This window comes from Sylvia atricapilla, chromosome 23, assembly GCF_009819655.1.
Source record: "Sylvia atricapilla isolate bSylAtr1 chromosome 23, bSylAtr1.pri, whole genome shotgun sequence".
Lineage (NCBI taxonomy): Eukaryota > Metazoa > Chordata > Aves > Passeriformes > Sylviidae > Sylvia > Sylvia atricapilla.
The window spans coordinates 1,601,295-1,628,049 of record NC_089162.1 but is presented as its reverse complement, the minus strand read 5'-3'; the positions used below and the strand labels follow the sequence as shown (position 1 = coordinate 1,628,049).

Here is a 26,755-nt window from a genome sequence, read left to right as displayed (position 1 = left end):
GTAGCCAGAGAGTAGGATGGGGACAAGGGACTGAGCTCAAGCCAACACTTTCCTCCCACTTCACTTCCAAAACCCCCAGTTAGGGTTTGACCATGCACAGCCTGAAAAATCTGCATGATTAATGGAAATGGAAAAGTTAAAACCATAAAACTCTTCAGAAAGAGTTAAGGTCACTCTAAAAATCAGCTCAAGAATCTTTAAGTTATGCAGCCTCCTGAGGAACCAGAGGTTATTTTAAGTTTATTATCCTTAACATCTCTTAAGGCTGAGCTAGCAGAGCAAACTAACACAGGGAACTCTACACATTAAATCCTCCAAAGTATACCAGGGGGTTAGATTTCAAAACAAGAGCAAAGAATTTCTGTGGGTTTCAATAAGGACTTTAAAGTACTTGTTTACAATAGACGAGGTAACAGGGGAAAGGAAAATGTTTCTCTAACATGAAACCTCCACTGGATGTGAGGCAAGACGGCGGGTTTGAAACACGCTCCCAGCCACCCCAGCCTGGATTGACAAAAGCAGCAGGAATTGCAGGAAACAGAGCCAACTTACTCACAACTCATGGCATGAACAAGGCTTGGGACAGAGTTAAGCCCACTGGTGCCTCTGATATGTCTGTGCCAGAGCAGGTGGACTGGGGCGGCTGCAGGCTCTCACTGGAGCTGCCAGTTGGGCACATCTGGCGTAACCCGAGGAGGGGTGTGTGGAGTCCCCGGGGAGCTGGAAGGGGAGTGGGGTGGAGGGAAGCTGGGAGATGGTGCAAAAGGCAACAGACAACTGACAGGGCTGCCTCGGAGCAGGAAAAAGGGTCTGGAAATGGGGGCAAAGGCCTCGAGAGGCACATTTCCCATTAACTCCCCCAGCTCTACCACACAGACGTGAAGTGCCTCAGCCTAGTCTTAAGAACACGATCATCTCCAGTCCTCGGCGGGAGGAAAACCCCGCGCTCTCCACTCTGCAAACAGCTCTTAATCCTCAAACTCTGCAGTACAAACGGTGGGGAGAGGAGGCGAGCGTTGTACCCACCGTCCATTTGAGCATGATCTGGGTGTCGCTGATGGCCTCGGTGTAGGCGATGTGCGGGCCGGCGATGGGCCGGCTGGAGAAGCGGCCGCTGAACCCGGCCACCTGGTAGGGGCGCGACGCCGCGCTCCGCGGGCTCTCCCCGTAGGTGTTCACCGCGATCACTCGGAACCTGTACATCTCTCCTTTTAAGGGAAAGAGGGAAAGAAAGAAGCCCTTGTAGCAAAACAAACGCTGGAAAGAGGATTCAAGGAGAGACTAAACAGATTAGGAAGTACTCTTTGCGCAACAGGCAGTTAGAAAAGGAGAGGAGTGCTCGCCGCAGACTGATGTGGAGATATAAACAGCTTCTAGAAGTCACTCAAAGAAAATCCAAAGGCCATTGTACACACAGATAGAGACACCGTAATCAACTCAGGAAGTCCCTAAACTGGTGGACACTGAAAAGATGCTTCAAAGGATCCCTATCACCATCTACTCCATCTTCCCTTGTGCTTTTTGCCTGAGTTTTCAGGGCTGGACACTGGAAGAAGTCAGGACAGACATTTTTCCATTTAATGCATTTTTCTCTACATTCTGAGTGTTCACTAGAAGGACAATTAAGTTAAAAATAGCAGTGATACACAACCCTCCTCTCCACATGAACAAGTATTAAATTATGGTGGGGTTTTTTTCCACTTGGAAAGCCAGAAATCAACTTGAATTCAAGTAATGAGCTCCTAGGCCATACACAAAACCCGAACCTAATCGAGCAGAAACGGGGTAATTCAAGCAGAAGCTAAAACGAAAAAAAACCCAAAGAGCTGCAGTAATGAAAGATCATTTCCAATACCTGGCTCCAAGTTCCGAACTTCCACAGACAGCTTGGAGGGAGAGATGTTGCCAGCTGCAATGAGCCAGTCGCTGTTGCGGCCCAGACGTTTGTACTCCACTTTGAAGGCAGTGATGGGGGAGCCCCCGTTGGCACGGGGGATCCACGTGACGTAGACAGATGATTCTGATGCCGTGGATATCGTGGGTCGGTCAGGGGCTTCTGGAACTGAAAGGGCAAATTTGGTTACAAGAGGATTAGAGTCTGCTGAAACTTAATTTTCACTAATAACAGATTAGACTCGTTGTTGATGATTACATTGGGTTTCACATATTAACAAGGAGAATCTTAAATCCTCCTGGAATCACCACTGCCCTTACTCTGCTGAAAAGGATGGATGATGAGCAGACAACAGAGGAATTGATTATCTTATCAATATAATATTAAAAAAATTATATGATATTGCACTACTCCAACCATTTCTACATGAAAACAGACACACACACACTAAGTGAACAGGAAAAACATGGTCATTATTTTCAAGCCCCCAAAATTCCCCCCAGACCAAATGAAACTTCAACCCATCTGCATGAATGGGTGCTGGAGAAATGGGAAGGAACAAAGCATGCACCAGGATGTACTTACGGAACTCACTGAAGTTACAGGCAGCAGTGGGACAGAGAGAAGGGAAAGAGGGGTGTTAGTCAATCTGGTTGTAAGAGCTGTGAGGCTTTACTAAACCAGCCTGGATTCATGAGCATGGAGCTGGTGCTGAGGAGAGGAGTGGAGCCAGGAGCAGCAGGCTGGCAGCTCTGGGGCATGAAGCAGCTAAGCATTTGCAGCCAGGCACAAGTAAGGCCCTTGTGTGGCTCCTCTGACATTCAGTGCTGCCACAAGCTCAGCTCCTTGCCTTTGTTATTAAACCTCTCCACTCAACTTTGGCTTTACCCCAAATTTTAGATACCTTTGAGATCTCAGCCCCTGAACCAGGTCAAGGAGTTCAAAGGCTTGGGGAAAGGGGGATGAGAACAAGGAGTATAAACGTGCTCTTTTCACTGGAAATCAGGCCAAACATCACATCTACTGGGAAGTGCTTATATCTCCTCACCAGCAGAAATAAGCCTGTCCCTGGGAAGCTGCAGGAAAACATTCAGAACAGATATCACACACTGTGAGAACTTAAAGCTCTGACACAGCCATTTCCCATTTCCTCTTCCTCTGGCCCTTTCTCGGTGGAAGGAAAGAGTATTCAGCAAAAAGAAACCAGAGGCTTAAAAATGAGCAGCAAGAACATGGGTTGTAAGCTAAAATTCTCTTGATTTTTGAGAGCCACACATGCAGGCAGCAGCATCTTTAGAAATATCCTATGTAACAGAGTAACCTCAGAATAACCAGGAAATAAAGGAGACAATACAAGCACCTGGAGCAGTGATGAACACAGGTTCATTCAGATGCAGCTCTTTGCAACACAACTTGGAGCGCTTGAATCACAAACCACCCACACTCTTACCTCCACTGTGACGAGACGGGTCTGGAAGGATGACACCAAAATTATTTGTGCCTTCATGAACAATGGGGTGCTTGGGGATTCCCACGGGTGGAGACGGAGCCTGCGTGTTTTTCGAGGATGATGTTCTTTCTAAGAAGATTTGACAGAGAGTACATCAGTTTAGGGCCTGCATAAGGAAATGCTGTTCGTCAATGCTCACTCTACAAGGTCACCTGCTACTGTGCTGCCCTGGCTCCAAATCCCAAGCTGAACAGTCAGAATAGCAGTCAGGGAGTTTCTCTGGGAGAGCAAGAGAGATTTCCCACCCAGACACTTGGCTGTGGGTGAGTGATTGTCCATCTACAGTACTGACATACACAGTGCTTAGTGGTTTTATATGGGTTTAATATGATGGGCTGTGAAAAGTGGCTTTGCTGCTGTAAAGTTTGTTTGCCCCTCCAGTAAGATGGGAGGGTTAGTAGTAGAAAGAACATCAGTATGAACACTAGGATGTCTTTTATGGAAAAGTATGGGTGGAATGGGATTTTGATACAATACCCTGGGGGGTGTTTGAACCTGACTCGTGGAGGAAGGTGGGGTGGAGGAATGTGCACCTGTGATGATAAAGGGAGGAGGTGTAAGGCAAAAAATCAGGTAAGTGTGGGGTTTTCTACAGAGAATCCTCCTCAGACTCATGCTCTGAGGGTCTGTGCAAGGAATGGGATGGCTGAGAACAGGCTGGGGATGGATGACTGGGGCCTCTCAAAATGGTGCTTGGCCTCATGGTAGGACACAGCCTATGAAGGGGGAGCGGGAGAAGGACTCGTGTGTTAGAGGCCTCTTCGTGTAAGTAGGAGCCAAAGTAAAATCCTCATCCAGCCTGCTGATGGATACAGATGAAGAATAAGGTTCCCTTTGGAGCAGCTGAGGGACCAGTCAGCCACACTGAACATTTCTGTGTGTCTAGGTGAGGCTGCTGCAGGCTGGGGCTGTGTCTGCTGGGCCGTGTAGGGTGAGTGGTAGGTCAGTCAGGATTTGAGTTGTTAGGCAGGTGCCTGGGAGGGACCCAAAGTTTCATAAGGGCAGAGATGTTCTGGGGATTGGGTAGGTCACAATTAGGGAGCTATTGACATTTTTAAAGGGAGGAAGATTTTCAGGGGTTGGAGACCATCAGTTTTGTATCTGCTCATTGACAGAATGATGATAAGGATGGATAGGGCAAAGGATCTAAGTATATTTCACAAATTTCATGAAGACATTAAGTTCTTTTAAAAAAGTTTAAGCTATCCTGTCCTTCATAGAACTCCAGAAGGATTTGAGTCAAAAGGAACCTTTAAGCTCATCTTGGTCCACCCTCTCCCCTGGGCAGGGACAGCTTCAAGCCCCATCCAACCTAGCCTTCAATACTTTCATGGAGGGGGCAGCCACAGCTTCTCTGGGCACCTTGTGCCATGGCCTCACCACTCTCACAGGGCAGAATTTGTTCCAAATGTCCCCTGTAATCCTGCCCTCTGTCACTTAAAAGCCATTCTTGGACAAGAGTACAAAAAATATCTACTTGTTTGTGTGCTAAAGAGCACAGGCAGCAGCGTCCAAGCTTGAGAGAAAAAATGCTCTGATTAGGAACGTTGTGCTTGTTGCTGTCTGCACACAACTATCAGAGCAGCTGGCTTGTGGTCAGCAGAGATTGTCACTGAGGTGTTTGCAAAGCAAACCAGGAACAGCTTTGTTGATACATGAAAACTCAGTGGTGCAGAGTTTCTTCTGTGATTAAAAACCTCAACAAGGACAGGCTGCTCCCGACTTTGCTCCTTAAAGCAAGAGAAACCTCACAGTACAAATCTTAACAATCACCCCCAAAATAATATTATCAAGCTTTTAATAGCTTCTACTTACCAACAGCCTCACGCTCAGGGAAGTTTGCCCTACAGCAATTTTAGCTATTAGAGTTCTGTTCTTTAGCAAATAAATTACAGAATATTTCACATATGGCTTAGCAGATGCCATTAAACGACTGATGTCATTAAATAAATGTCTCTGGAAGGCCGGGACACAGGGCACATTGTGCTGCACCTACCCTTGCTGGTGCGGAACGTCAGCATGGCCGGCTGGCCCTCGCCCGCGGCGCTCCTGGCCACCATCAGCACTTCATAGAGGCTGGAGGGCTCCAGCTCGGTGAGGCGCAGCTCGTTCTCGCTGCCGGGCACTCGCACCGTGTGCCAGCCGCCCGCCGCGCTCACGCCGTCCTCCAGCTGTGCACAGGGGACAAAGCATCAGCACGGCACGCCTGAGCCAGGGACTGCTCACACTCCCATCGTGCCCCTCACTGAAACTCTTGTTCTCCTACATTTACCTATGGTTTATCTCTAGCAGCACGCATAGGGAGAAATGCTCCGCATTGCACGCCTGAGCCAGGGACTGCTCACAACCCCAACTGCACCCCTCACCAAAACTCCTGCTGTTCTACATTTACCTTTGGTTTGTCTACAGCTGCACACAAGGGAGAAATGCTCAGCACCACATGCTTGGAATCAGGGACTGCTCACAACCCCAACTGCACCCCTTGCCAAAACTCCTGCTGCTCTACATTTACCTATGGTTTATCTCTAGCAGCACGCATAGGGAGAAATGCTCAGCACGGCATGCTCAGAGTCAGGGACTGCTCACAACCCCAGTTGCACCCCTCACCAAAATTCCTGGTGTTCTACATTTACCTATAGTTTGTCTCCAGCTGTGCACAAGGAAGAAATCATCAGCACCGTACGCTCGGAACCAGGGGCTGCTCACACCCTGCATCATGCCCCTTGCCAAAACTCCTGCTGTTCTACATTTACCTATGGTTTGTCTCCAGCTGCACACAAGGGAGAAATGCTCAGCACGGCATGCTCGGAATCAGGGACTGCTCACAACCCCAACTGCACCCCTCACCAAAACTCCTGGTGTTCTACATTTACCTATGGTTTGTCTCCAGCTGCACACAAGGGAGAAATGCTCAGCACGGCATGCTCGGAGCCAGGGACTGCTCATACCCCCATCATGCCCCAAAGCACCTCTGCCCCTTGCCAAAACTCCTGCTGCTCTCCTACGTTTATCTATAGTTTGTCTCCAGCTGCACACAAGCGAGAAACTGTCAGCAGTGCATGCTCAGAAACAAGGACTGTTCACTTCTACTACAAATCAGCAGCTTTGCACCCACTTTCACACTACTCCTTGGATAAACTTATTTTCCCTCTCCATGCACATACACACAGTTAGTTTTGACTGTTTTTTTCTTTTTCATTTTCACTTGTGGCTAAAACTACAAGAGCCCAAATGATTTTCAAGCCTTCAGTCGGCCTTCAGCTGTGTGCTACTAAAGAGCTGGACCCAATACCCTAATGAAAAGGAGACCTTCCCTGTACCAGCCCAGCTTTCCCTGTACTTCAGCATTTAAAAATACTTATTAGCTAAAATGGGCAACAAAAATTATGTTACTCCTTAAAGACGGGAAAAAAGTCAGTGGGGAGACCAAAGATTTGGTTTTATCACTGCATGTTTCATTTTTTTTAAACAGAAACACTTTTTGACTTAGCAGTGAAACCATCAGCTCCGTTAAAGAAAAGAAAGACATTCTGGGTAGTCTCTTAATGCTTGACCTTTGCAGGAAAACATTACCCCAAATCCCAAAGGAAAAGACAAAGATTCCACCAAAAATAAACTACTAAACAATATAAGACTTTAATAAAACATTGGAGGCAGATCTAAACGCTGTGGATTATCAAAGGTTATGGCAGAGGTCTTTGTTCAACTATTTTCTTCTACAGCAACCACTCCAAGGCTTTTATTCCCCCAGGTTTTTTTTTCTTCTCTTAAAAGAGGGAAATCAATAAAATAATTTAATGACATAAAGAGAGCACCACCCTAAAAACCAGGATAAATTCAATGCTGAGAAATGCATGAGTGAGCATTCCATTTAATGTGGAAAGGATTGGTGTGAGAGAAGAGAGAGCGTCAAAAAGGTCAAAAAAGCATTCAGAGCTTCCAGGGCTTATGTGAACCAACTGCCTTTGGATGAGAAATTATCACCAACAAACTCTGGCACTTGGTTTTCAGGAACCAACAGGTCAAAAATCTAAGCATTCCCTCCAGGCTAAGACAAGATCAGGATGTAGAGGATTAAAAAGCTTATGAAAAATAAATCAAACAGCTTTGCCATGCAGAAAACTGGTTTGCTTTGAAGAACAGATGCAGGCATTGCTGGGTTCTGATTTTAGAATCACAGAACCTCCTGTGTTGAAAGTGGCCCTCAAGAATCACGGAGTCCAACTCCTGCCTCTGCACAACAGACCCCAGGAATCCCACCACGTGATGTTAAGCAAAAGAGCTCGGTGTTGACACCATTTTAATGCCATAGCAGGTACTGCCCTGCAAATTTCAGTTCACTTTCATATTTGATAACTTCAGTTTAATTGATTCCTTTTGGGACCAAGAGCAGCAAACTCGGTGATATACTAAGGTAAAACTCTGCCTCCCTTCTGCTGTCACTCACACATTCAAGCTGGCTCATGTTTAAATGCATTTTTAACCCCACTGACTCTGCACACAACACGCCCTGGAGCCCCATTCTCCATAATGACACTGTAAAGGACAGAAAAGCCTGGATAAATCTCACTTAAAACAGACAGAGCAGTGTATTGGTGACAATGTCAGCCATCCCTCATATAAGCTGTGTGTGCACAGGAACGTTGTGCTTCAACTACCCACTGTGTTCTGCCTGGCCTGAGCATGTCATGGTTAAAACCAGCACTGTAGGTTCCTTGGGAAACCCAACAGAAACGCGATGCGTCTGCGCCGTGTCCCTGGGGGCTGGGGATGGCTGGGCATGGACGAGGATGGCTGGGCATGGCTGAGGGTGGCTGGGCATGGACGAGGATGGCTGAAGATGGCTGAGCATGGCTGGACACAGCTGAGCATGGCTGGACACAGCTGGGGATGGCTGGGCATGGCTGGACATGGCTGGGCATGGCTGAGGAGGGCTGAGCATGGCTGAGCATGGCTGGGCATGGCTGGGCATGGCTGGGCACAGCTGAGCATGGCTGGGCATGGCTGGGCATGGCTGAGCATGGCTGAGCATGGCTGAGCATGGCTGGGCACAGCTGGGCATGGCTGAGGATGGCTGGGGCATGGCTGGGCATGGCTGGACATGGCTGGGCATGGCAGAGGATGGCTGGGGCATGGCTGGGCATGGCTGGGCATGGCTGAGGACAGCTGAGCATGGCCGGCATAGCTGAGGATGGCTGAGGATGGCTGGGCATGGCTGAGGAAGGCTGGGCATGGCTGAGGAAGGCTGGACACAGCTGGGCATGGCTGGGCATGGCTGAGGACAGCTGAGCATGGCCGGCATAGCTGAGGATGGCTGAGGATGGCTGGGCATGGCTGAGGAAGGCTGGGCATGGCTGAAGATGGCTGGACACAGCTGGGCATGGCTGGACACGGCCGGACATGGCCGAGGATGGCTGGGCACGGCTGGCTGGGGACAGTACCTTGCGGTATTTGACGAAGTAGGCGTTGATGGGCAGGCCCCCGGCGCGGCCCGGCCGCCACACCAGGCTGTACGTGTCCGGCTTCGGCGTCTGTGGGGGGCTCAGGATGATGGGGGCCTCGGGCGGGGCGGCCACGCTCGACGCTTTTTCCACCGCAGCCACATCCAGAGGAGATTTGGTTGGAGGCGAGCTTGAGAATGCCATTTCTGCACCAAAATCAGCACCGCTCTCGTCGCTCTGGGCGAGCTCCAGAGGAGCTGTTTCTCCTGCTCTCGTGCCAGTTGCTGAAGGAACTGCAAAGGGAGGGTCTGGTTACATCCACGATGACGTACGTTCGCCCCACGCCGAGGGGACACTAAATCATTTCAGAGTGACATTTCCAAACAAGCCCTGCTGCAAAACACCAGGTCCAGAGGTGTCCACACAGATCTGAGCCTGGTGCCAAGCTGCGGCCTGGGTGTTTTTTCAGGGCACAGCAGTGGGGTTCGGTTTGTTTTATTTGGTTTGGTGTTTTTTTCACAGCAGCAAAGAGAGAAAACCTGAAACTCAAGGTCTACAGGCACAGTTTGACTGTATCTCCACTAAATTAAGTCATGGCAATGCATGTTAAAAGAAATAAATAAGCATATAGCTAAATCTGTGAGACAAACAGAGTAATTTGTATGCCAATGTACAAGGAACTTTTCATGGCCTGCACTGGCATGCACACAAGAGGACATTCTCCTATCCCAGTTTCTGAGGTTTTAGCTGTAATTTAGAGAAGCTTTGAAAGCTGTACAACTCAACTACTTCATTTAAAAATTTATGCTGAGAATAAACTCAGTTTACAGGAAGATCTACATGCAATTTAATACCAACGCATTTCTAGAAATCCTTCTCCAGCCTCCTCCATCCTATTTACTTTTGCTGGTATGAAAAAGAAATCTATACAGTATCAGCAGTCTAAAAGAGGTCATAAGACAAAAAAAAAAAAAAAAGCCCTGTTCGGCTGATGCAGGGCTCATCAGAATTCCAGGCAGGAAAAGGGTGGCAAGTTGGACATCTGAGATTATCCAGGACAAGAAAACATCAGTATTTAAAGCAAGAAGGTTTGGGAAGAAGTGCAGCTCCTCAAGGCTGCACACGGCAGCAGTGGGACAGCCAGATGTTCGGAGCCCTGTCCGTCCTTTCAGATTTGTGTAGGTTTATGTTACGTGCCGGGGTCTGGAAGGGGAAGGGAATGAAGGGAACTTGGTTTACAAAACAAACAAATTCCTTGGTAATGTAAAGCCTAGGCAGTGTTAGCCTGGCTGACTCAGATTCCTTCAAACCTCCATTAAAATACCAGCAGCAAGTGTGGCTGCTATTTTTGGCCACTTTTTAAAAAGTTGGGAAGGAAAGTTCTCTTTTCAAATTGAAGACACGCTCTCAGCAAGCATTCCTTGTTTGTTTCTTCTCATTTATTTAGCAATGCCACAAAATTCAGAGACAGGAAGAAGGCAACAACATGGGGAGGATGTCCCCAAAGCCCAGATGGTCTTAAAATGCCAGACACTCCCAGAACAATCCCCAGGCGAAAGGGTATCTCTGCTGTCAGTGGAGCAGTGGGAAGGGCGTGATATTGGAAACAAATGGGAGGAGGTGGAAGGCCCTCAGCACCGTGGTGGACCCCGAGGATGTGGGTGGGCACGGTTTGGTTTGACGCCTGCTGGCACTGGGGACACAGCCTCTTGGAGTGGAGAATGACTTGTGGTTTCAGCTGGTGACAGCAGACCCACAGCCAGCGCTGTGTTCATTGCTGCAGGAGGGGAGTCGTCAACAACTGCTGGGTTGTTGTGTTTTTGCTTTGGAAAACAACCCCCGGGTAACAATTCCCATTAAGCAATTCAGATCTAAGCTCTTTTTGCAAAGTTTCTGGTATAATTACTACCCATATAACCCAGCACATCAGCCTTCTCTCTGCTGCTGTGTAATTATGCAACTTTTTTTGGCTGTTGCTCTCAGTGCGATCCCTTTCCCCTTCGCCATGGAGACTTTTCTTCCTCAGCTTCCCAATCCCACTGAGAACACCAGCAGCACTGAGCTGAGTCAGGACAAAGGCAGCATGCACCCAAAATCCCAATTCCCACCAGCAACCAGAGAAGGACTGAAGGTCCCAAATTTGGGCATTAAAAGAACATATTCATAGAATCTTAGAATGATTTAAGTTGGAAAGGACCTTAAAGGCCATCCAGTTCCAAGCCCCACTGACCTTCCATCAGGCCAGGTTGCTCCAAGCCCTGGCCTCAAACACTCCCAGGGATGAGGCAGCCAGTTTCTCTGGGCAACCTGCTCCAGGGCCTTACCACCATCATAGGGAACAATTCCTTTCCAATATCCCCTCTAACCCTGTCCTTTGGCAGTTGGAAGTCATTCCCACTTGTCCTGTCACTCCAGGCTCTTGTACAAAAACCCTCTCCTGCTCTCTTAGGCATGGAAAGCGGGTCTAAGATCTCCCCAGATCCTTCTCCAGGATGAACCATCCCAACTCCCTCAGCCTGGCTCCAACTCACACATTCCATAATAGCCAACACTCTACTGCCCGCTGTTGTTGCTCCCCTTCAGCTTTGTTTTATTTTTTGTTTCTCCCTCATTTTGAAGGTGAAGAGCCCTCACTTTTTCAGCCTCTTCTCCTGCAGAAACCTTTCCTCACCCGCTGTGTTTCACAGCACTTTTGCTTGTTCTCCTGACCAGTGTACAGCCACAGGCAGAGCCCAGCCCGCTGCCGTGCCCTGGATTTTATCTCTGCTGTGCAAACAGGTCACATTCCCCAGGCCCTTCTTCCCTGCTTCTTCAACAGCCAGAGGATCCTCCCTGCTTTGCAAGCTCTCCAAATACCTCAGCACAGGCTGGGAAAGCCCTCTGAAAACCTGGGCACAGCACACCAGTGAGGTCACCCACACCTGGCACGTGTTTCACATTAGGCCTTCTCAGAGCTTCTCTAAGGTTTCTGCGGGAGCAACTTCAGCCCATTTGTCCCTAAAACACCCACCTGTGTAGACTAAATGGTCCTTGTGTTTTTCACTCCCTCTCCTGCTACTCAGACTCCCTGCAGTGTATTTTTCTCCTTCATTTCCATTAGATGAAGTTATTTGGGAGATTTAACCTTGTGTTCAGTAGCTCTGGGAAGCTCCTGCCATGCAGGCCAACCCCACAACTGTCTAAAAAAGACCCAGAAAAGGGAGGGCCATGGGTACAGGATCCAGAGGCATCATTTTACAGTTTGGTGGTTTCTCACTATGATGGCAGCTGAAGTTGTCCTGCCTGCTGTAAGACCATGCAATGAATCACAGCCTGGAACAGATCCAGCAGAAGGAAAGAAAAAATGATATATTTTTCAGCCAAATGGGCTCTCTTACTGTGTGCTGGGACAAGGCAAATTATAGGACTGGGTACTGAGGCTGAGAGGCGCTTAAGCTGATCCTTCTACTAAAGAAATGCGCTGGAATTTCAGCTGAAGTCATTCAGGTGCTTCGAAAGTGTTACCTGGCAGGAATTCTTCATTAAACAGCTGAGTGTCTGAGCATGTCTTTGGCATGGCTGGGAGCTGTTCTAAACCCCTAACAGCTCCCAGAAAGTCCTCAGGGACTTTTATATCAAAACCAAATGCCTTAACCACCCTCTGCACCATAATCAGCAGCCAGTACAACATATTAGAAACCGATAAAAGTTAATAAACAAAGCATTAAAATTGAACTCACTGCCATAAAATTCTGAGGCAAAGCAGTGGGATTTTTCTCTTTAACACAGGCTGAATTCTGGGATGATATTTAGTTTCGTGTTTCCACTCAGCAAGGTCCAAAAATAACTGATTTATAAAACTACACGATGGGATCGCTTTCTTGAGGTTTCTTCTTTCTTTTTTCCCCCTAAGTGAACCTTTAAGCATCTTTCCATGTTATTTACAGGAGTTTTAAACTCTAACCAAAGAACTTTAAAAATGAGGCCACATATTTCCCACTGACCTGAAATCTCCCTGCCATTCAGCTAAATTAACTAAGGCAAGGTGCTGAAAGAGCTGAGAAACTTAAGTAATTTCATGTAACTAAAAATCTGTATCTCAGTTCTTGTGAAGGGAACTTGGGGGAGCTCAAACCTGGTATTAATGTCACAAAATATTCCAGTGTGAGGAAAGGCTCTTTCCCATCTTGCTTTAGTGTAAGTACTGTCTTTTCCTAGTAGCAATTTCAAGAAATAGATAAAAAATACCAGCCTTGGATAGTTTTTATCACACAGAAGATGCTAAGTCCATGCAATGCACACAGCATTCCTCCTTTGCCTAAGCTGGGAGGGAGGAACTGCTCCATGAAGACAACTAAGCCTCTTCTGCTTCCTTTCCCTGAGACTCCACCCCACCCACCCACCCACTCATTTCTTATTTTGAGGCATTTTTCACCTAGATCAGGGAGTCAAGAGGGCAGTGGGGGGCTCAGCTTACCGACTGTGAGGAAGGCTGTGGACAGGGCAGAGCCGTGCTCGTTGCTGGCTTCGCAGCGGAACTCGCCGGCACGCTCCGGGCTGACGTTCCGCAGGCGCAGGGAGCCCCAGCCCACGCGGGCCACCGAGGGGCAGGAGGGCTCTGTCCCTGCCCAGGGAGGGCTCTGTGCTTTGGGGTGAGGCCCCTGGGCAGGGGGACTGATGACGAGGCCTCTGCTGTCATACCAGCGGATTAGAGGAGCGGGCAGGCCAGTGGCATTGCAGGACAGGGTCACGTCCCCACCAGCCACCACAGTGGTGTTGGCTGGGGGAGAGGTGATGATGGGGACAGAATCTTTGCCTGGGGGGAAAGACAACCAAAGAATGAATTCAACTAAGGGATATGACACTTAATGCCAGAACAAGTCAATACAATTTTAAAATTTTTATAGTTCTTTCTAACCATTTCAACAAATATTTCCTCTCTACACAGATTCTAGACTCCCTTTCCAGACTGAAGAGATCAGCACAGACTTCTCCTTAGAAAAGGCTGATTAAAAACCTACACTCAGACTACAATTTAAGTTCTCTAAATGACAAAGATTTGACTGTCAGAGAGGAACACAGTGCAGGCAAGACTGGCTTAGTCCACTCCACACACACAGAGGCCATGAAATCTCAGCTCAGCCAGGCTCTGCACAGCTCACACCAACCATAAAGAAAAGGTTCAAAGCTACAGCTTTGAAGGTCCAGAAAAGGTTCAAAGCTACAGCTAAGCAAAACAGGGAGAGAAGAGGGACAGCAACAGCCTTGCCAGCATCTTTGTGCCAGCAGAAATCACTTTCTCTGGGTATTAGAAGGTATCTTAAACAGAAAAGAGATCAAAAAGACTACTGGTACCTGATCCTGCCAATCTGATAGAGGAGAAGTGTGCATTAACCCCAAACCTGATGATTGTTGTGAAAACTTGATTATGGAACAGGCTTAACTACTCAGCAGCCAATACTACTAGGAGTACCAGCACATCCAGCACAACAGGATCCTGATTCTATTTAAGAATAAATCGCATCAAATCCAATCATAAGCTGATTTGATTGCAGCTGATAATCCAGGTTTAAAATATCAAGTAGCCACAACTACACCAGAAATCCCTACATCTCTTAAAATCCAGCTGAAAGCACCTTCTTTGTAAGATTAGTGGTCAGAAACAAATTAATACATAATCTAGGGGAAAAAACCACAACAGCATAAAGCCTGAAGGATAAATATTAATGTGAGTTCTCGAGGGCTGCAAGTGCTCATACCTGGCTGGACACGGAGTCTCCCTGTGGACTGCACAAAGCCAATTCCATTGTTGGCCACACACTGGTACAGGCCAGAGTCCTCTGGGGTGACCCCACAGATCCGCAGGTGGTTTCCCGTGGGGAAGTGTCGTGGGGAAGGATGGACAGGAGCTGCGTTGTGGAGCCAGGTGAGGGAGGGAGCAGGGCTGCCACCAACGTCACACCAGAAATGGACACTCCCTCCAGCAGCCACGGTTTCGTCCTGCAGTCCCCTGGAGAGTGAGGCAGGTTCTGGAAAGGGAAATGATTCTACATAAACGACTTAGGCTAAGTCCTGAAAAAACTGCTTTGAAACACTACACAGGCTTATCACATCCAAAGGCTGAGCAAGTACCACAAACTGCACAGCCTCAAGCTGGTTTTCCCACACATGGGCTTATTTGAATGGTTTCTCCCTTTTATTCCAAAAGCCACATGTTTGCATTAATCTTGTAAATAAAACGCTTCTATTTTCAAAACAATTAATTAATGACATCCCCCAAAAAGAGGCGTGTTGTGTGTCAACACCCTGTTTTGTGAGTAAATCTAACATACCATTTTAAAACCCAAACAAAATCCGTCATGAATGCAGAAAAACTCAAACACCAGGAGAATCTGCTACAATGGAAAGGGGAGGAACAACTAGCAGCCAAACAAAAGAGGCCAAATATATGATTATGTTTCCTTTGCTTTTGTTTAGCTTCTCAGCCAAACATATTACCTTCCCTTGCCAGCTTTTTGTTCACATACAGCCTCAAAAGAAGCAAATTTGGTTCCCTGGCACATTACTGACACTGGCACTCTGTAGGAAAATAAATGGATCAGTTCTTCCCTTGGAGTTTGTTATCCTTCACTGTTTCATTATTTCAGACTGCAAATGGTTTGAAGAGATAAATAATTACAGATCTTAACTTGAGAGAAATGACGGGATATAGTCATTATAAACAGATCTCTATTCTTTATTTTAATACACTCAAAGGCTGAGAAAGAATGCAAGGCTCTTTGGAAGCACACGCCAAAACTAGCAGGTATACGAAGGGTACGTTTGCTGCCTGGATGTGAAAATGTCTTCACTTCTTACCAAGTACAGTAAGCGAATAGTTAACATATTTCACTGGTCCAGAGTCACTTCCCACCACGCAGGAGTAATTCCCAGAATCCGACGGCTCGAGCCGATCTGCCACCAGGTGAGAGTGCAGCAGCTTCCACCTGCCTCTCCTCAGCACATCCCGGCCGTCCTTCAGCCAGCGGATGGGGGCTGGAGCTGACCCACTGACCACACACTCCAGGGTCAGGGCGCTGTGCTGGGGCACTGCCAGGCTCTGGGGAGTCAGCGGGTGAAGGATGTGGGGGCCACCTGAAGAAGGGCCTGGAGGAAAGGAAATAAATCATGGAATATAATGACAGAATGATTTGGGCTTCTGGGCACCTTCCACTGGACCGGGTTGTTCCAAGCCCTGTCGAGCCTGGCCCGGAGCACTTCCAGGGATGGGACAGCCACAGCTTCTCTTGGCAGAGAGGCTCACAGGGCCTCACCACCCTCACAGGGATCCAATATCTAATATAAACCTACCCTCTATCAGTGACATTCCCCCTCGTCCTGTCACTCCAGGCCCTCTCTCTCCATTTTTCCTGTAGGCTCCCTTCAGGTACTGGAAGGTCACAATCAGGTCACCCCTAAACCTTCTATTTTATAGGCTGAACAATCCCAATTCCCCTAGCTTGTCCTTGCAGGAGAAACCAACCAAGCTTTTAAACCACACCCTCCCATCCCATTCACTGTCTTCCTCCATGTCTTTCAAACACCACACTTGGGACTGAGCACGATGTTTTAACACTGTCTTCCAGAAGTCCTGCTCCAGAATAGATTTGGGGACAGAAGTATTAGCAGCTTTCCCTTTCCAAATGTGACTGTCTGGGATTTGAAATGCAGTCACACTGCTCCTCCACAGTGAGGGGAAATAACTGAATGTGCAAAGAATCCAGGAGCAATCTTACGTAATACGGTGTTGGAGGCACTGATATGCCCTTGCTAAAAACCTTAGGGATATTATTTATTTTGTTTGAACTGTATTAGTTCTGGAAAGCTGAACTGAATACTCACGTGTGACTGTGAGCCTCCGTCCAGTGAGTTCTACTCTGAGGTCGTGAGTAACTGGGTTGTACACTGCACACTTGTAGGAACCTTTGTCTTCTAAAGATACATTCAAAATTTGCAGGTTTCCAGATGGAAGAATTAGGTAGTTGTCTAAACAAGCAGGGAAGGCAAAAAGAGGATTAAATTTAATTTATTTTCAAAATATTTTCGTTAAAGTTAATTTGTAATTAATAGTACCAATTTATACTACATACACAATCACAAAGAAATCACCATGCAAAGGGAGACTCATTTCCAAGGACAGGTTTAGATAAAAACATTTGCACAGGAAGTTCTGCAAGTTTCCAGAGGATTTTTTTCCTTTAGGTTCAAAGAAAAAACTCCAGGCAAGCTTTTGTTGGATACTTATATTGCACAAAACACCTCACCTGTTGATTGTTCCAGCCATTTCCCCCGCACCTGGAAGCGAACCTGTGCTTTGGGGTGACTTTCTGGCACCTTGCACCCGATGAGAGCTGTGCCTCCTTCCTCTGCTGCAACAGGAGCCGTGCCCAAAGCATCAAAGTCAGCTAAACCTGGAGAGAGTAACAGGGTAAGAGCAGCCACGGCTTGGGAGAGGGGAAGGACAGTAAGCTCAGTATTTGTGTTCAGAATACAGTTGGTTTCATGCTGATCATCTTCTCTGGTGCATCTTTTGGACATTCACATCAACAGACCCAGTCCACCCTGCAGCCCGTAACAGCATAAACCCTCTTTATCCATCTTCTTACTAAAAAAAGCACCAGCTTTTACATGGGAACAGTGACGAGAAAAAATAATTCCTACATCACTTCAACTGCTTCCAGAAAAGCCAGCAGAGACACTGGAAAGGCTGCAGGACTCCTCACAGGCTCTGCAGGCACTACAGAAGACAATTCACACTGACAGCAGGAAGCCTGTCCATAAAAACATGGAATTGTCTTTCTGGGATGATAATGAACACAGTGAGGCAGGCAGAGAGCTCCCAGCACCTTCCTGTGTGCTGCCAAAACGTTCAAGGGAGGAGAAGTGTGAAAGCTGCTCTTCTACTCCCTCCATGTTCAAAGTTCTTTGAGGCTGTGAAGTTTTCCTACGTTGGCCACCCTTGGAGCTCTCTTGAGAGGGGCTGGCCATGGGTCAGCACTCTACCAAAACACTTATAAGAGATTTTCCTCCCAAGGGGATTTTGGACATGCTCCATAGATGAGGTACCCTTCCAGAGAAATCACTCAAACCCTGCTTGACAAAGACCTGATTCAGACAGCCCACAGATCCCGAGCAGACAAATCATGCTCATGCAGGAATATTGTACTCTCGTTCTCAGCACCACATTGTCCTTTCCATGTGGAAGACATTGTCCCTCCTCTTTCAAATCCTTGAGGTCACATAATTTACAGATCAAGCATCAAGGCAAAGATTGATCAGAAGAACCAGTGCAACTGAGAGAAGGGAAGCTGTCCCTAAGAGGAGAGAAGACTGTCCCCACCTGAAGAACATCAACACTGGTTTGATCAAATCAAATTAAAATGAAAATCTGCAGCTCCCACTTCTTTCTCAGGCAACAATTCCCACAGATTTCTCCTCAACTCTCAAGCACTCTTCTGCAATGGCATGGCAACTCAGCTGCTCTTTCAACATCCTTTATGAAGGTAAGCATTTGGGAATCTTGTATTTTCAGGCCAATTCATGGAAATTAATATTATTTCATTGAATAACATTTGTGTTTGCTGAAGGAGACCCTTGAGGTCCTTCAACTTGAAATGAGGCTAACACCACCACTAAATCCATCAGGTATGGTTTGGTCTAGCTAAGGCTTTAAAAGCCTCCAAGGATGGGGATCCACAAGCTTTCTGGGGAATATGTTCCAGGGCTGCATCACCTGACAGATCTCGGATGATGTAATTAAAAAAAAGGCAAGAAGTGTATAATACATCAAATTGTACATACTGGCTGAGGAAAAAACCACCCCAGAACATTTTGATCTAGGTGCTTTCTAAAAGTCAAAGAAGAAAAAACCACACAAGCCAGCTGAGGTCTACAGAATTGGCAAGGAGCAAAGCACAGAAATGCAGATGAACTTACTGCCCATGGACACTGTGGCTGGCCGGCTCAGCACGGCACCCACGCTGCTGCTCGCCACACACTGATAGTGCCCACACGTCACCGGGCTCAGGGACACGATTGTCAAAGATCCTGACTGGATTTCCACTTCTCCCACCCTGCTGTCCAGAGGCTCCCCATTAAACAGCCAGGAAATGTGAGCTGTGGAGGGCTCGGCAGAGCAGCGGAGTTGGACGGGCTCACCAGACTTCTGGACAGTAGATGAAGGCTCAGAAATAAAATGGGGAGTTAAATCTAAAAGGAAAAATAGACATATATTGAATTAGAGACCAGAATTTTGCATGGACACAGGTGACAAGGTTAACTATGTGCTGATTGGTAGGAAAGACTCACTCACATAAAGGGCCTCTAAACTTCAAGTTGCAAGTGATACTCAAGCAAGTGTTGCCTTTTCCTTGGCAAGAGGAACTCAGGAGAGATTCCTGCTCGCTTTCAAACACTGGGAAAACGTCAAGATTCAAACTCTACAAAGGGGGTAACAACAATTAAAGGGACGTAGGTGCAGAAAGGGGGAGGTACATTCCAAAGCGTGCACAAGGCAGAGGTGTCACACTTGCCAGGGCCAGCAAAAATTGCAATCCCACTGGATTTATCCAGAGGAAAACAGCACCCGTCACCTGAAGAGATGGAGCACAGGAACACGCAGCTGTAGCTGATCTGTCCCATATGAAGCAGGCCCGGACGTGACTTGTAAAATGCTAGAAATGGCAGGAGCCTGCCAGGTATTTACACAGAACCGTCTCCGAGTCTGCAAAACTAATTAAAAATAGCCAGATAAAAAAAGCTGGATGAACAGCAAAGGCTCTTGCTAATTCCAAATACATGGACTTCATCAGGACAAGGATGATGAATTGGGCATCCATTATCTTTACTGAGTAAAGATGAACAGAAACAGGAAGAGCTGCTAATAAATAAAAGGTTCAATTCCACAGAACTTGGTTATGAAAATCCATTTATTTGCCAGAAGAAAATTCCTGCATGTTGGAAGAGATTTTTTCCTATCCTGGCCAATGAAACACTGAGAAGTATTTCCATTTGTTTTCTATTGAATTCTCCGCTAAAAATTTTGCATGAAGGAAGCAAGCAAAAGGCAATTAACACCAGTAATACTTAATTAGTTAGCAATATAAATTAGGAGAAAAAACTAAATCAAAAATAGACACATTGGCAGGGAAAAACAACTTCTATTTTGTAAAGGATCTAAGGAATTCCAGATAGTACGGGTCAAGATGATATTAAATGACATCCAAGTCAGAGACAGTTTTCTTATAGGTGGGGCCCTGGATTCATGCTTTTCTTCTCAAGTCAGTCCATCCCAGCTCTGGTTATGAGTTTCAGATGAGAGACTGCACATTTTTAACTGAACCATAAACTATCTGCATAAACAAAAAATAAAACTGGAAATTAAAGTGTGGCTTCATTTAACGAAAAAAGATGAAATCCATAAAAATGGTATCCAAGCATTTCGCAGGACTCCAGATGTCCATTTTTAGCTTTTAATTAGAAAACTGTTTTTCCTATTAGTTCAGTTTGAATTTCCAGGGATAAGAAAGAAGCACTGACCTTTCAGTTTGCTTGCCACCAATTGCTATGAAATCATACTGCTACTTTCATCTTCGCCCCTGCCCTCACTTCTGACACCAACACTGCACTTCGCGTAAAAGGCAAAATTGGTAGCAGTGACCCTGCAGCTGGAATTTATCTCCTATGACTGCTTGAAAAATAAAATTTATCCCATTTGCTCATAACGATTGGCTATGAAGTGCTAAAAGTAGTAAAAGCTTCTTTTTTGTGTGGTTACGTTAAGACAAGCTGACTACACAGAGCAGATGTGTCAATTAAAACCATCCCTCTTCTTTTTTTTAATACCAGAGCTGTTCCAACTGCAGCCACGCATCAGCTTTCGCATTTCAAAGGGCTGATTCCCCTCTCCCCCTGCAAATCCAAACCCCTCCCGACCCCTGGGAACACAAGATGCACTGCATGCAGCAGAATCAGCGTCCAGCTGAATCCATGGAGATCCCAAGGAACAAACCTAAGTAATCCAGTTACTTCCATGTTCTGGCGCTTGTCTTGAGCCAAGTTTTCACAAGCAAAGTCATATATTGCGTGTAAGGCTGCGTTTCAGTGCTCCATGCTTCCTTAAAAGCAGCTTATTGACAATATCCATTAAAGTTGGCCACTTTGAAATGCACTCCCAAGCGCTGTTTGTTCCAAAATTTGAGCTCAACCCCAAAACCTCCAAGTCCCTGGCTTAGGTGAGGCCATACCTGTGCTGGTGACAGTGACAAGGCTGGTGGCAGTGATGAGGAGCAGTGCCTGGAAGCTCCCGGGGGCTGGATGCATAGCGCCAGATTTTCCAAATTGAAAGCCCAAAGCTCCAGACTAAGACGAGGCACGGAAACAGCTACAAAACAAACAGGCACATGTCTACTGTGACTTTCAGGAGTTCGTCTTTTAACTTTCTTACAACAAAGTGTTTGGAGTTTAAAAAAATAAAAAAAAAAAAAGCACAACCAGGAAACAGCCAATATTCTTTGTAATATAGAAACCATCTGTAAAAGTGAGTTAGAGCTGAACTTCACTGTGGTTCCAAGTACTATTCTTAATGTAAGAGTTTTTCCACAGCTGGGGCATGAGGCATCCGCATTGAACCACTCTGCCTTGATAAATTAGACTCCATTCCACCCAGAGGAGCTGGAGTCCAAAGTAAACAGCTTATCTATTGGAGATAATATTGTTTGCAAACAATAATCATTTGACCATCTATCATCAGGCTGCACTTGTTTTACAAGTTTCTATGAATCTACTGCTGCAATGCCGCTACCGCTCTCAGTTGCTCTAAACCTGCTTACTGCGACCTGTCATCTGCTGGCTCCTTCTGCTGGGCTTTTCAGGCAAACCATAGCAATGAAAAAACACCAATATTAGTCTTGTTCTCATTTATATTCCCCAAAAAACGAGGCTTTCTCCTATATCCCTTTGGGGTATCCATCATATCCAGTTTTATCTCCATGGCTGCTTCTAGAGAGAGCAGTCCTTTCCTTGGCCATGTCACACACGACCATTCACCTGTGTGAGACCTCACTTTCATTATCAAAAATAAAAACTACCTCATAAAACCAGCCAAACACAAACTAAATATGGTCCCAGATGTCTTTTCCAACCTGAATGACTCCACAATAAATTGTTAAACCAGCAAAACACAAACTAATCAAGCAACAGAACTTGCAGGCGGTGGATCTCAGGAATGGTATTTCTGACATTCTGAGTCTCAATCAAACGCCGGTTTCTCCAAGAAAACAATAAATCCACAGCTATCGTTCATGTAAATGTCCTACTGGCCTTGTGTAATGCTATGATGGATAAGATCTGAGCTCATTTAGCACAGTTACTTCATTTATCAGCCCGGCCATACAATTCTGCTGCTGATAACACTCAACATAGACTTTAAACATCTCATCTATCAGCTGTGTATATAAACACGTATCCAACACACACACAATAACTGGGACTTTTACTTGAGCACAGAAACAAGTGCAGCAATACACATGCTTGGTAGGAATAAGCCCCAGTTTACTGAGTGTTCACAAAGCCATTTGCTTTCCAAGAAGCTGCATGAAGATATTAACAGCAAAATTATTCCTGTGGTTTATTTAAAAATAACCATATTTTATCATCACAGCATCACTGTAAATTATTTATGTAAATTAAGCATCAGGAAAAGCCTCCAATCATAATTAAAGAATCATTCTGGATTTTATAGAGCTGTTTGCCCACTGCCACTTCTGCCCCCAAACTGCACGCCGGGTTACACTGACAGTTTGAGAGGGCAGCAAGAAACGCTGTCGAGTTCTGCTCCCTTTTCTGGGCAGTTTTATCTGATCCGGCAAATTTCTTTCAGCTGTTGGGAAGACCCAGCGAACCTGTGGCCCAGGCTGGTTCCCAAGGCGAGCCGGGGCTGTTTTGGGAAGCCACAGATGGCAGAAGAGCCCAGCTGTGCCGAAGGGGTTGGTTTATTTGAATTCTCCCTCGGTTCAAGGGCAGGAGCGCCGCTCCACCAGCGCACGCAGAGGACAAAGTAAACACCCAGAGAACTTGTTAACATCAAACACTTTGCTGAAGAGGGCTGGGGGCAATGTTGCTTTTTGCCAAATCTTCCCTCCACTATTTATTTATCAAAAGCAATGAAACGTATATTCTGGGTCAACTTTAACCCCAGCACATGGAGCTACTGGGTTATTTTGCAGCTGTCTTTTTAAACAAGGCCAGCTCATTATCTTTAACTAAACTTTATCTTTGGAGATCTACTTTATCCAGGCTCTGATTTCCCTCTGTTTATCTTTCTCCTTACATGTTCCTCGCTGCCAGTGTCAACAGCTACTCCTCTTTTGACCTACCAGTTTGGCTTTTGCAGGCTTGTGGAGTGGTAAGATCAACTGCAAAGCAGTGAGTACACACAGCAAGCCACAAAGACCAAAGTTCTTTGACTGGGGAAAAAAGGAAAAATATTGGCTTTTACTGGAGTAGGATTGTTCAGCATCAACACTTGGGCATCTGAATGAAGCTTCTCAACATCTGCTTCTGAAGGGATGGCAGAAACATCTTGCCCACTGGTAGATCTGGTAACACAGGGGAAGATAAGATCCAGCAACAAAATATAATGCTAAAATCCTTCTTTTCTTTTTCTTCTGCAGATGATGACACTCCAGGAGCTCCTTCTTAAATACAGAAAAGAGGGCAAGACCACAGCTCGTAGTTTTTTTGGTCTTTAGAAAGCCTATGGAGAAATTTTGCCTCTTTAATATTCTATTAAAAAAGCCCTAGGGATGGAAAAACATAACTCTTTGCCATCTTTTCAATAAGGGGTTATTTTGTCAGCAAATTTGGGACATTTTGACAGCAAGTACTAGTCAGTGGAGTCCTGTTGGGGTCTGAAAGAGGAACTCCTTGGTTAAATGCAGCTCCATTTTAGTACCCTAGACTCCAAGATGAGCTCTGCTCAGAACAACTCTGCCCACTATTCACTGTTCCTAGATTGGGAGGATGTATCTCCATCACTTGTGGATCAGTCAAAATTATTTTGGAATAAGAGGTGTCACTGTTTAAGCATTTTAAACTAAAAGAGGAGTTATTTGTACAAATAACATTCAAGGTTGAATAGAGACAGATGTGGTTTTTGTGGATCAGGAAAATGTATGTTTCACTTTCACTGGCCATTTCTCCAGCCCAGCAGAAAGGCACAGTATGGCAAAGGCCACATTTCTCCCACTTCCACCCAGACCTCTTCACCTAAAGTCATCCTCCAGTTATCTTCACGCAGCACTTGACCTCCTTGTCAGCTCTAAAGTAGGTTATTGCTCTTGGATCAAGGGAAACAAGGAAGATAACAGACTTGTGTCAGGGGGAGGGGTCATCCCGACCATTCCAATGGATGCCTGCCCCTCAGAGGCATGCTGCACACACAGGGGCACTCAGAAACGTGTGCCTGGTACTTCTGGACGTAATTAGTAAGATGAAATATTTCTGCACGTGACACAGCTCTAGCTGTGTGCCTCACTTGTCACAGACCCTTTATATGAAAGGAACCCCTGGGCACAGAGCAGCGGGGACAGGCGTCCAGCAGCACCCAGTTTCAGCCCTGCCTTCTCCAGAACAACATGCACAGGCAAGAAAATAAACCATCACCTCTAACTCCAAACAGAGGGGAAGGGACAGCTCAACAGTGGTTTCCCAGCGCAGGAGCAGGACTGGTCCACATCAGCCTGGCACACAGGATGCTGCAGGGCAGCTGGCACAGGGTCACACGCTTGGCACGGCCTGGAGACCTCATCAGGATGGACGTGGCTCATCCCAGACCAGGGAGCAGCCCGTGGGCTCACTGAAGCACCCTACTGAGCCAAGATGGGGAGACACAGGCACTAGAGCAGCTGGGATTTCTGCAGCCCTGGCAGTGACCCTCTTGTCTCTTCCCAAAGCTTCATGTTTGTCGCTGTTCCTCCAGAAACCAGTGGTCTTTAATGTGCAGCTCCACAGGTCTGCTCCTAGCACAGTAACATAACCCTCACCTCCAAGTTGACTCACTCCTACCCACGTTTGCTCCCAAATAAGGTTTCACACTCCAAAAGACAACAAAATGCTGGTTTCCATGCATTCCCATGGTGCCAAGCTCCAGCGTCCTTCCAAACACAGCTGAGATCCTGCCCCACTTATTTACTGGACCATGAACTTCTCCTCTCCACCCTTGCAAGCTGAGGGCAGAGTGACTATGAAAAGAGCATTATCTCATCCCCATTTTGGTTTAGCTCCCTGAATCATCTTCCTGCCATCTCAGACCAGCTGGCAGGACAACAACAAGGACCTCCCTTCCCAACAGTCACCACTCCATCTCGATCTGTTACTGCACTCCTGGCTCCATCACTCCCCACTCCAACACTTTTCCAACCTTCAGCGAGCTGTTCCATGAGGAACAGCTAAATGAGGAAGGGTTTCTGCACCACCCAAATGCTTCAGGTCCTATAAATGTTGGGTAGAGCAGAAGGAGGAGGAGGAGGAGGAAGGAAACAGCACGCTCGAGAACAGAGGCAGTTATTCAGGTTGCCCACTCCACCTCCAGGAGCTGACGGCCTTTGCTAAGAAGCCCAAGGAAAAAGTGACTGAGCCTCTGGGGCGGCACTGCCCATCACCAGCTGCATCGTGACAGCCCTCTGGAGTATACCAGCTTTGGATACACAGATTTCCCGTTTTTCCTAAACAGCAGCAACTCAAAATTGATTCATCCTACCTCACTTCATAATACCATCTGTGATTTAACACCCAAAGCTCAGCAAAATGGGTTTTTCCCCCCTAGGTCATTTATTAGAATTACCAAGAAAAATTCCGTTTTAACCTGCTAGCAGTAAAACAAAACCCAGAAATTTTCAAACCACCTAAATTTAGAGCAAATGAACCCCCTTGAAATAACTAAAATACTCTGGCTTCAGCGTGAGCAAGCTGAGTTAGATCATTAAATCTCACACCAAGACACCTTAAAAAAAAAAAAAAAAAAAAAAAAAAAAAAAAAAAAAGACGAGAAAAAAAAAGAAAAAAAGGAGGTATTGAAGCCCGTGGCATTCCAAGAGAAAGCAATCAGACATTCCTGCCGCTCGGCTCCTCAGTGATCTACAGAGCCTTTGATCACTGACTGTCTTCATGCTGTCCTCCTGGGGTCTGGCAAAATGAGTGTAACAGCTGGCACATAGACTTCATTAGCTTTCTGCGCTGGGAGGAGCGGGCTCCGGCCCGGGAACCCCGGCAGCCTGCCCGCGGCTTCAGGGACCAAGGTCCCCGGTTCATTCCCGGCGCTCCGGGGCTGGGGCAGGCCGGCGGTGACACGCAGGTGACAGCTCCGCACCCACCGCTGCCCGCGGGATGCGACACACGCGCTCCCAACGCCGAGCCGCGGGGCTCACCGCGCCGAAAGGCAACGGAGCCGGCCGAAGCTTCATTTTTATGAATGCCTAATGACCGCTCAATCATTAACATCAACCTTTAAGAAGCAAATGCAGCACCTACAGTGTTCATTACCCTCCCCCTCCCCCCCTTTCAGGGTCTCAATCGAGTCAGTCAAGCGTGCAAACCGATCCTGTCGCCAGCAAAAGCATTTCCTTTCACTGTGGTCAGCCAAAAGCAGGGGAAAAAAATGGAAGTGACTTGGAGTTATGGCACCAAAAAGGCCAGACAAGCAAGGAAATAATCAACTCCACATGAGCCACTTCGAGCCCATCACAATGAAAAGGGCCTACGACTAACCCCAGGAAAGGTCAGCGGGACTATGGGGGTCAGAAGCTGAAAAAGGCAATAGCGAGCAGCTGCCAGCTGCAATAAGAATCAATGTGTTCCTAATTACACTCCGAAGAGAGGGCTCGAGCGCCGGGA

At 46.8% G+C, this 26,755-nt stretch overlaps 1 protein-coding gene and 1 pseudogene across 1 annotated transcript in view; both read right to left on the bottom strand.

The window, feature by feature from the left end:
- The window catches only part of CDON (cell adhesion associated, oncogene regulated), a 36,871-nt gene extending 14,841 nt beyond the window's left edge, over nucleotides 1-22,030 (bottom strand). The window contains exons 1-12 of the mRNA XM_066334847.1: nucleotides 21,109-22,030; nucleotides 18,800-19,072; nucleotides 17,128-17,274; nucleotides 16,706-16,849; nucleotides 15,683-15,970; nucleotides 14,584-14,853; nucleotides 13,302-13,640; nucleotides 8,846-9,138; nucleotides 5,401-5,575; nucleotides 3,345-3,473; nucleotides 1,856-2,062; nucleotides 1,027-1,208 (exon numbers count right to left, since the gene is read on the bottom strand). Coding sequence (XP_066190944.1) covers nucleotides 1,027-1,208; nucleotides 1,856-2,062; nucleotides 3,345-3,473; nucleotides 5,401-5,575; nucleotides 8,846-9,138; nucleotides 13,302-13,640; nucleotides 14,584-14,853; nucleotides 15,683-15,970; nucleotides 16,706-16,849; nucleotides 17,128-17,274; nucleotides 18,800-19,072; nucleotides 21,109-21,184 — 2,523 coding nt within the window. The 5' untranslated portion in view covers nucleotides 21,185-22,030. The remainder of the gene's footprint in view (nucleotides 1-1,026; nucleotides 1,209-1,855; nucleotides 2,063-3,344; nucleotides 3,474-5,400; nucleotides 5,576-8,845; nucleotides 9,139-13,301; nucleotides 13,641-14,583; nucleotides 14,854-15,682; nucleotides 15,971-16,705; nucleotides 16,850-17,127; nucleotides 17,275-18,799; nucleotides 19,073-21,108) is intronic.
- LOC136371040 (cytochrome b-like) lies at nucleotides 3,504-4,394 on the bottom strand (annotated as a pseudogene).
- Nucleotides 22,031-26,755: the final 4,725 nt, after the last annotated feature.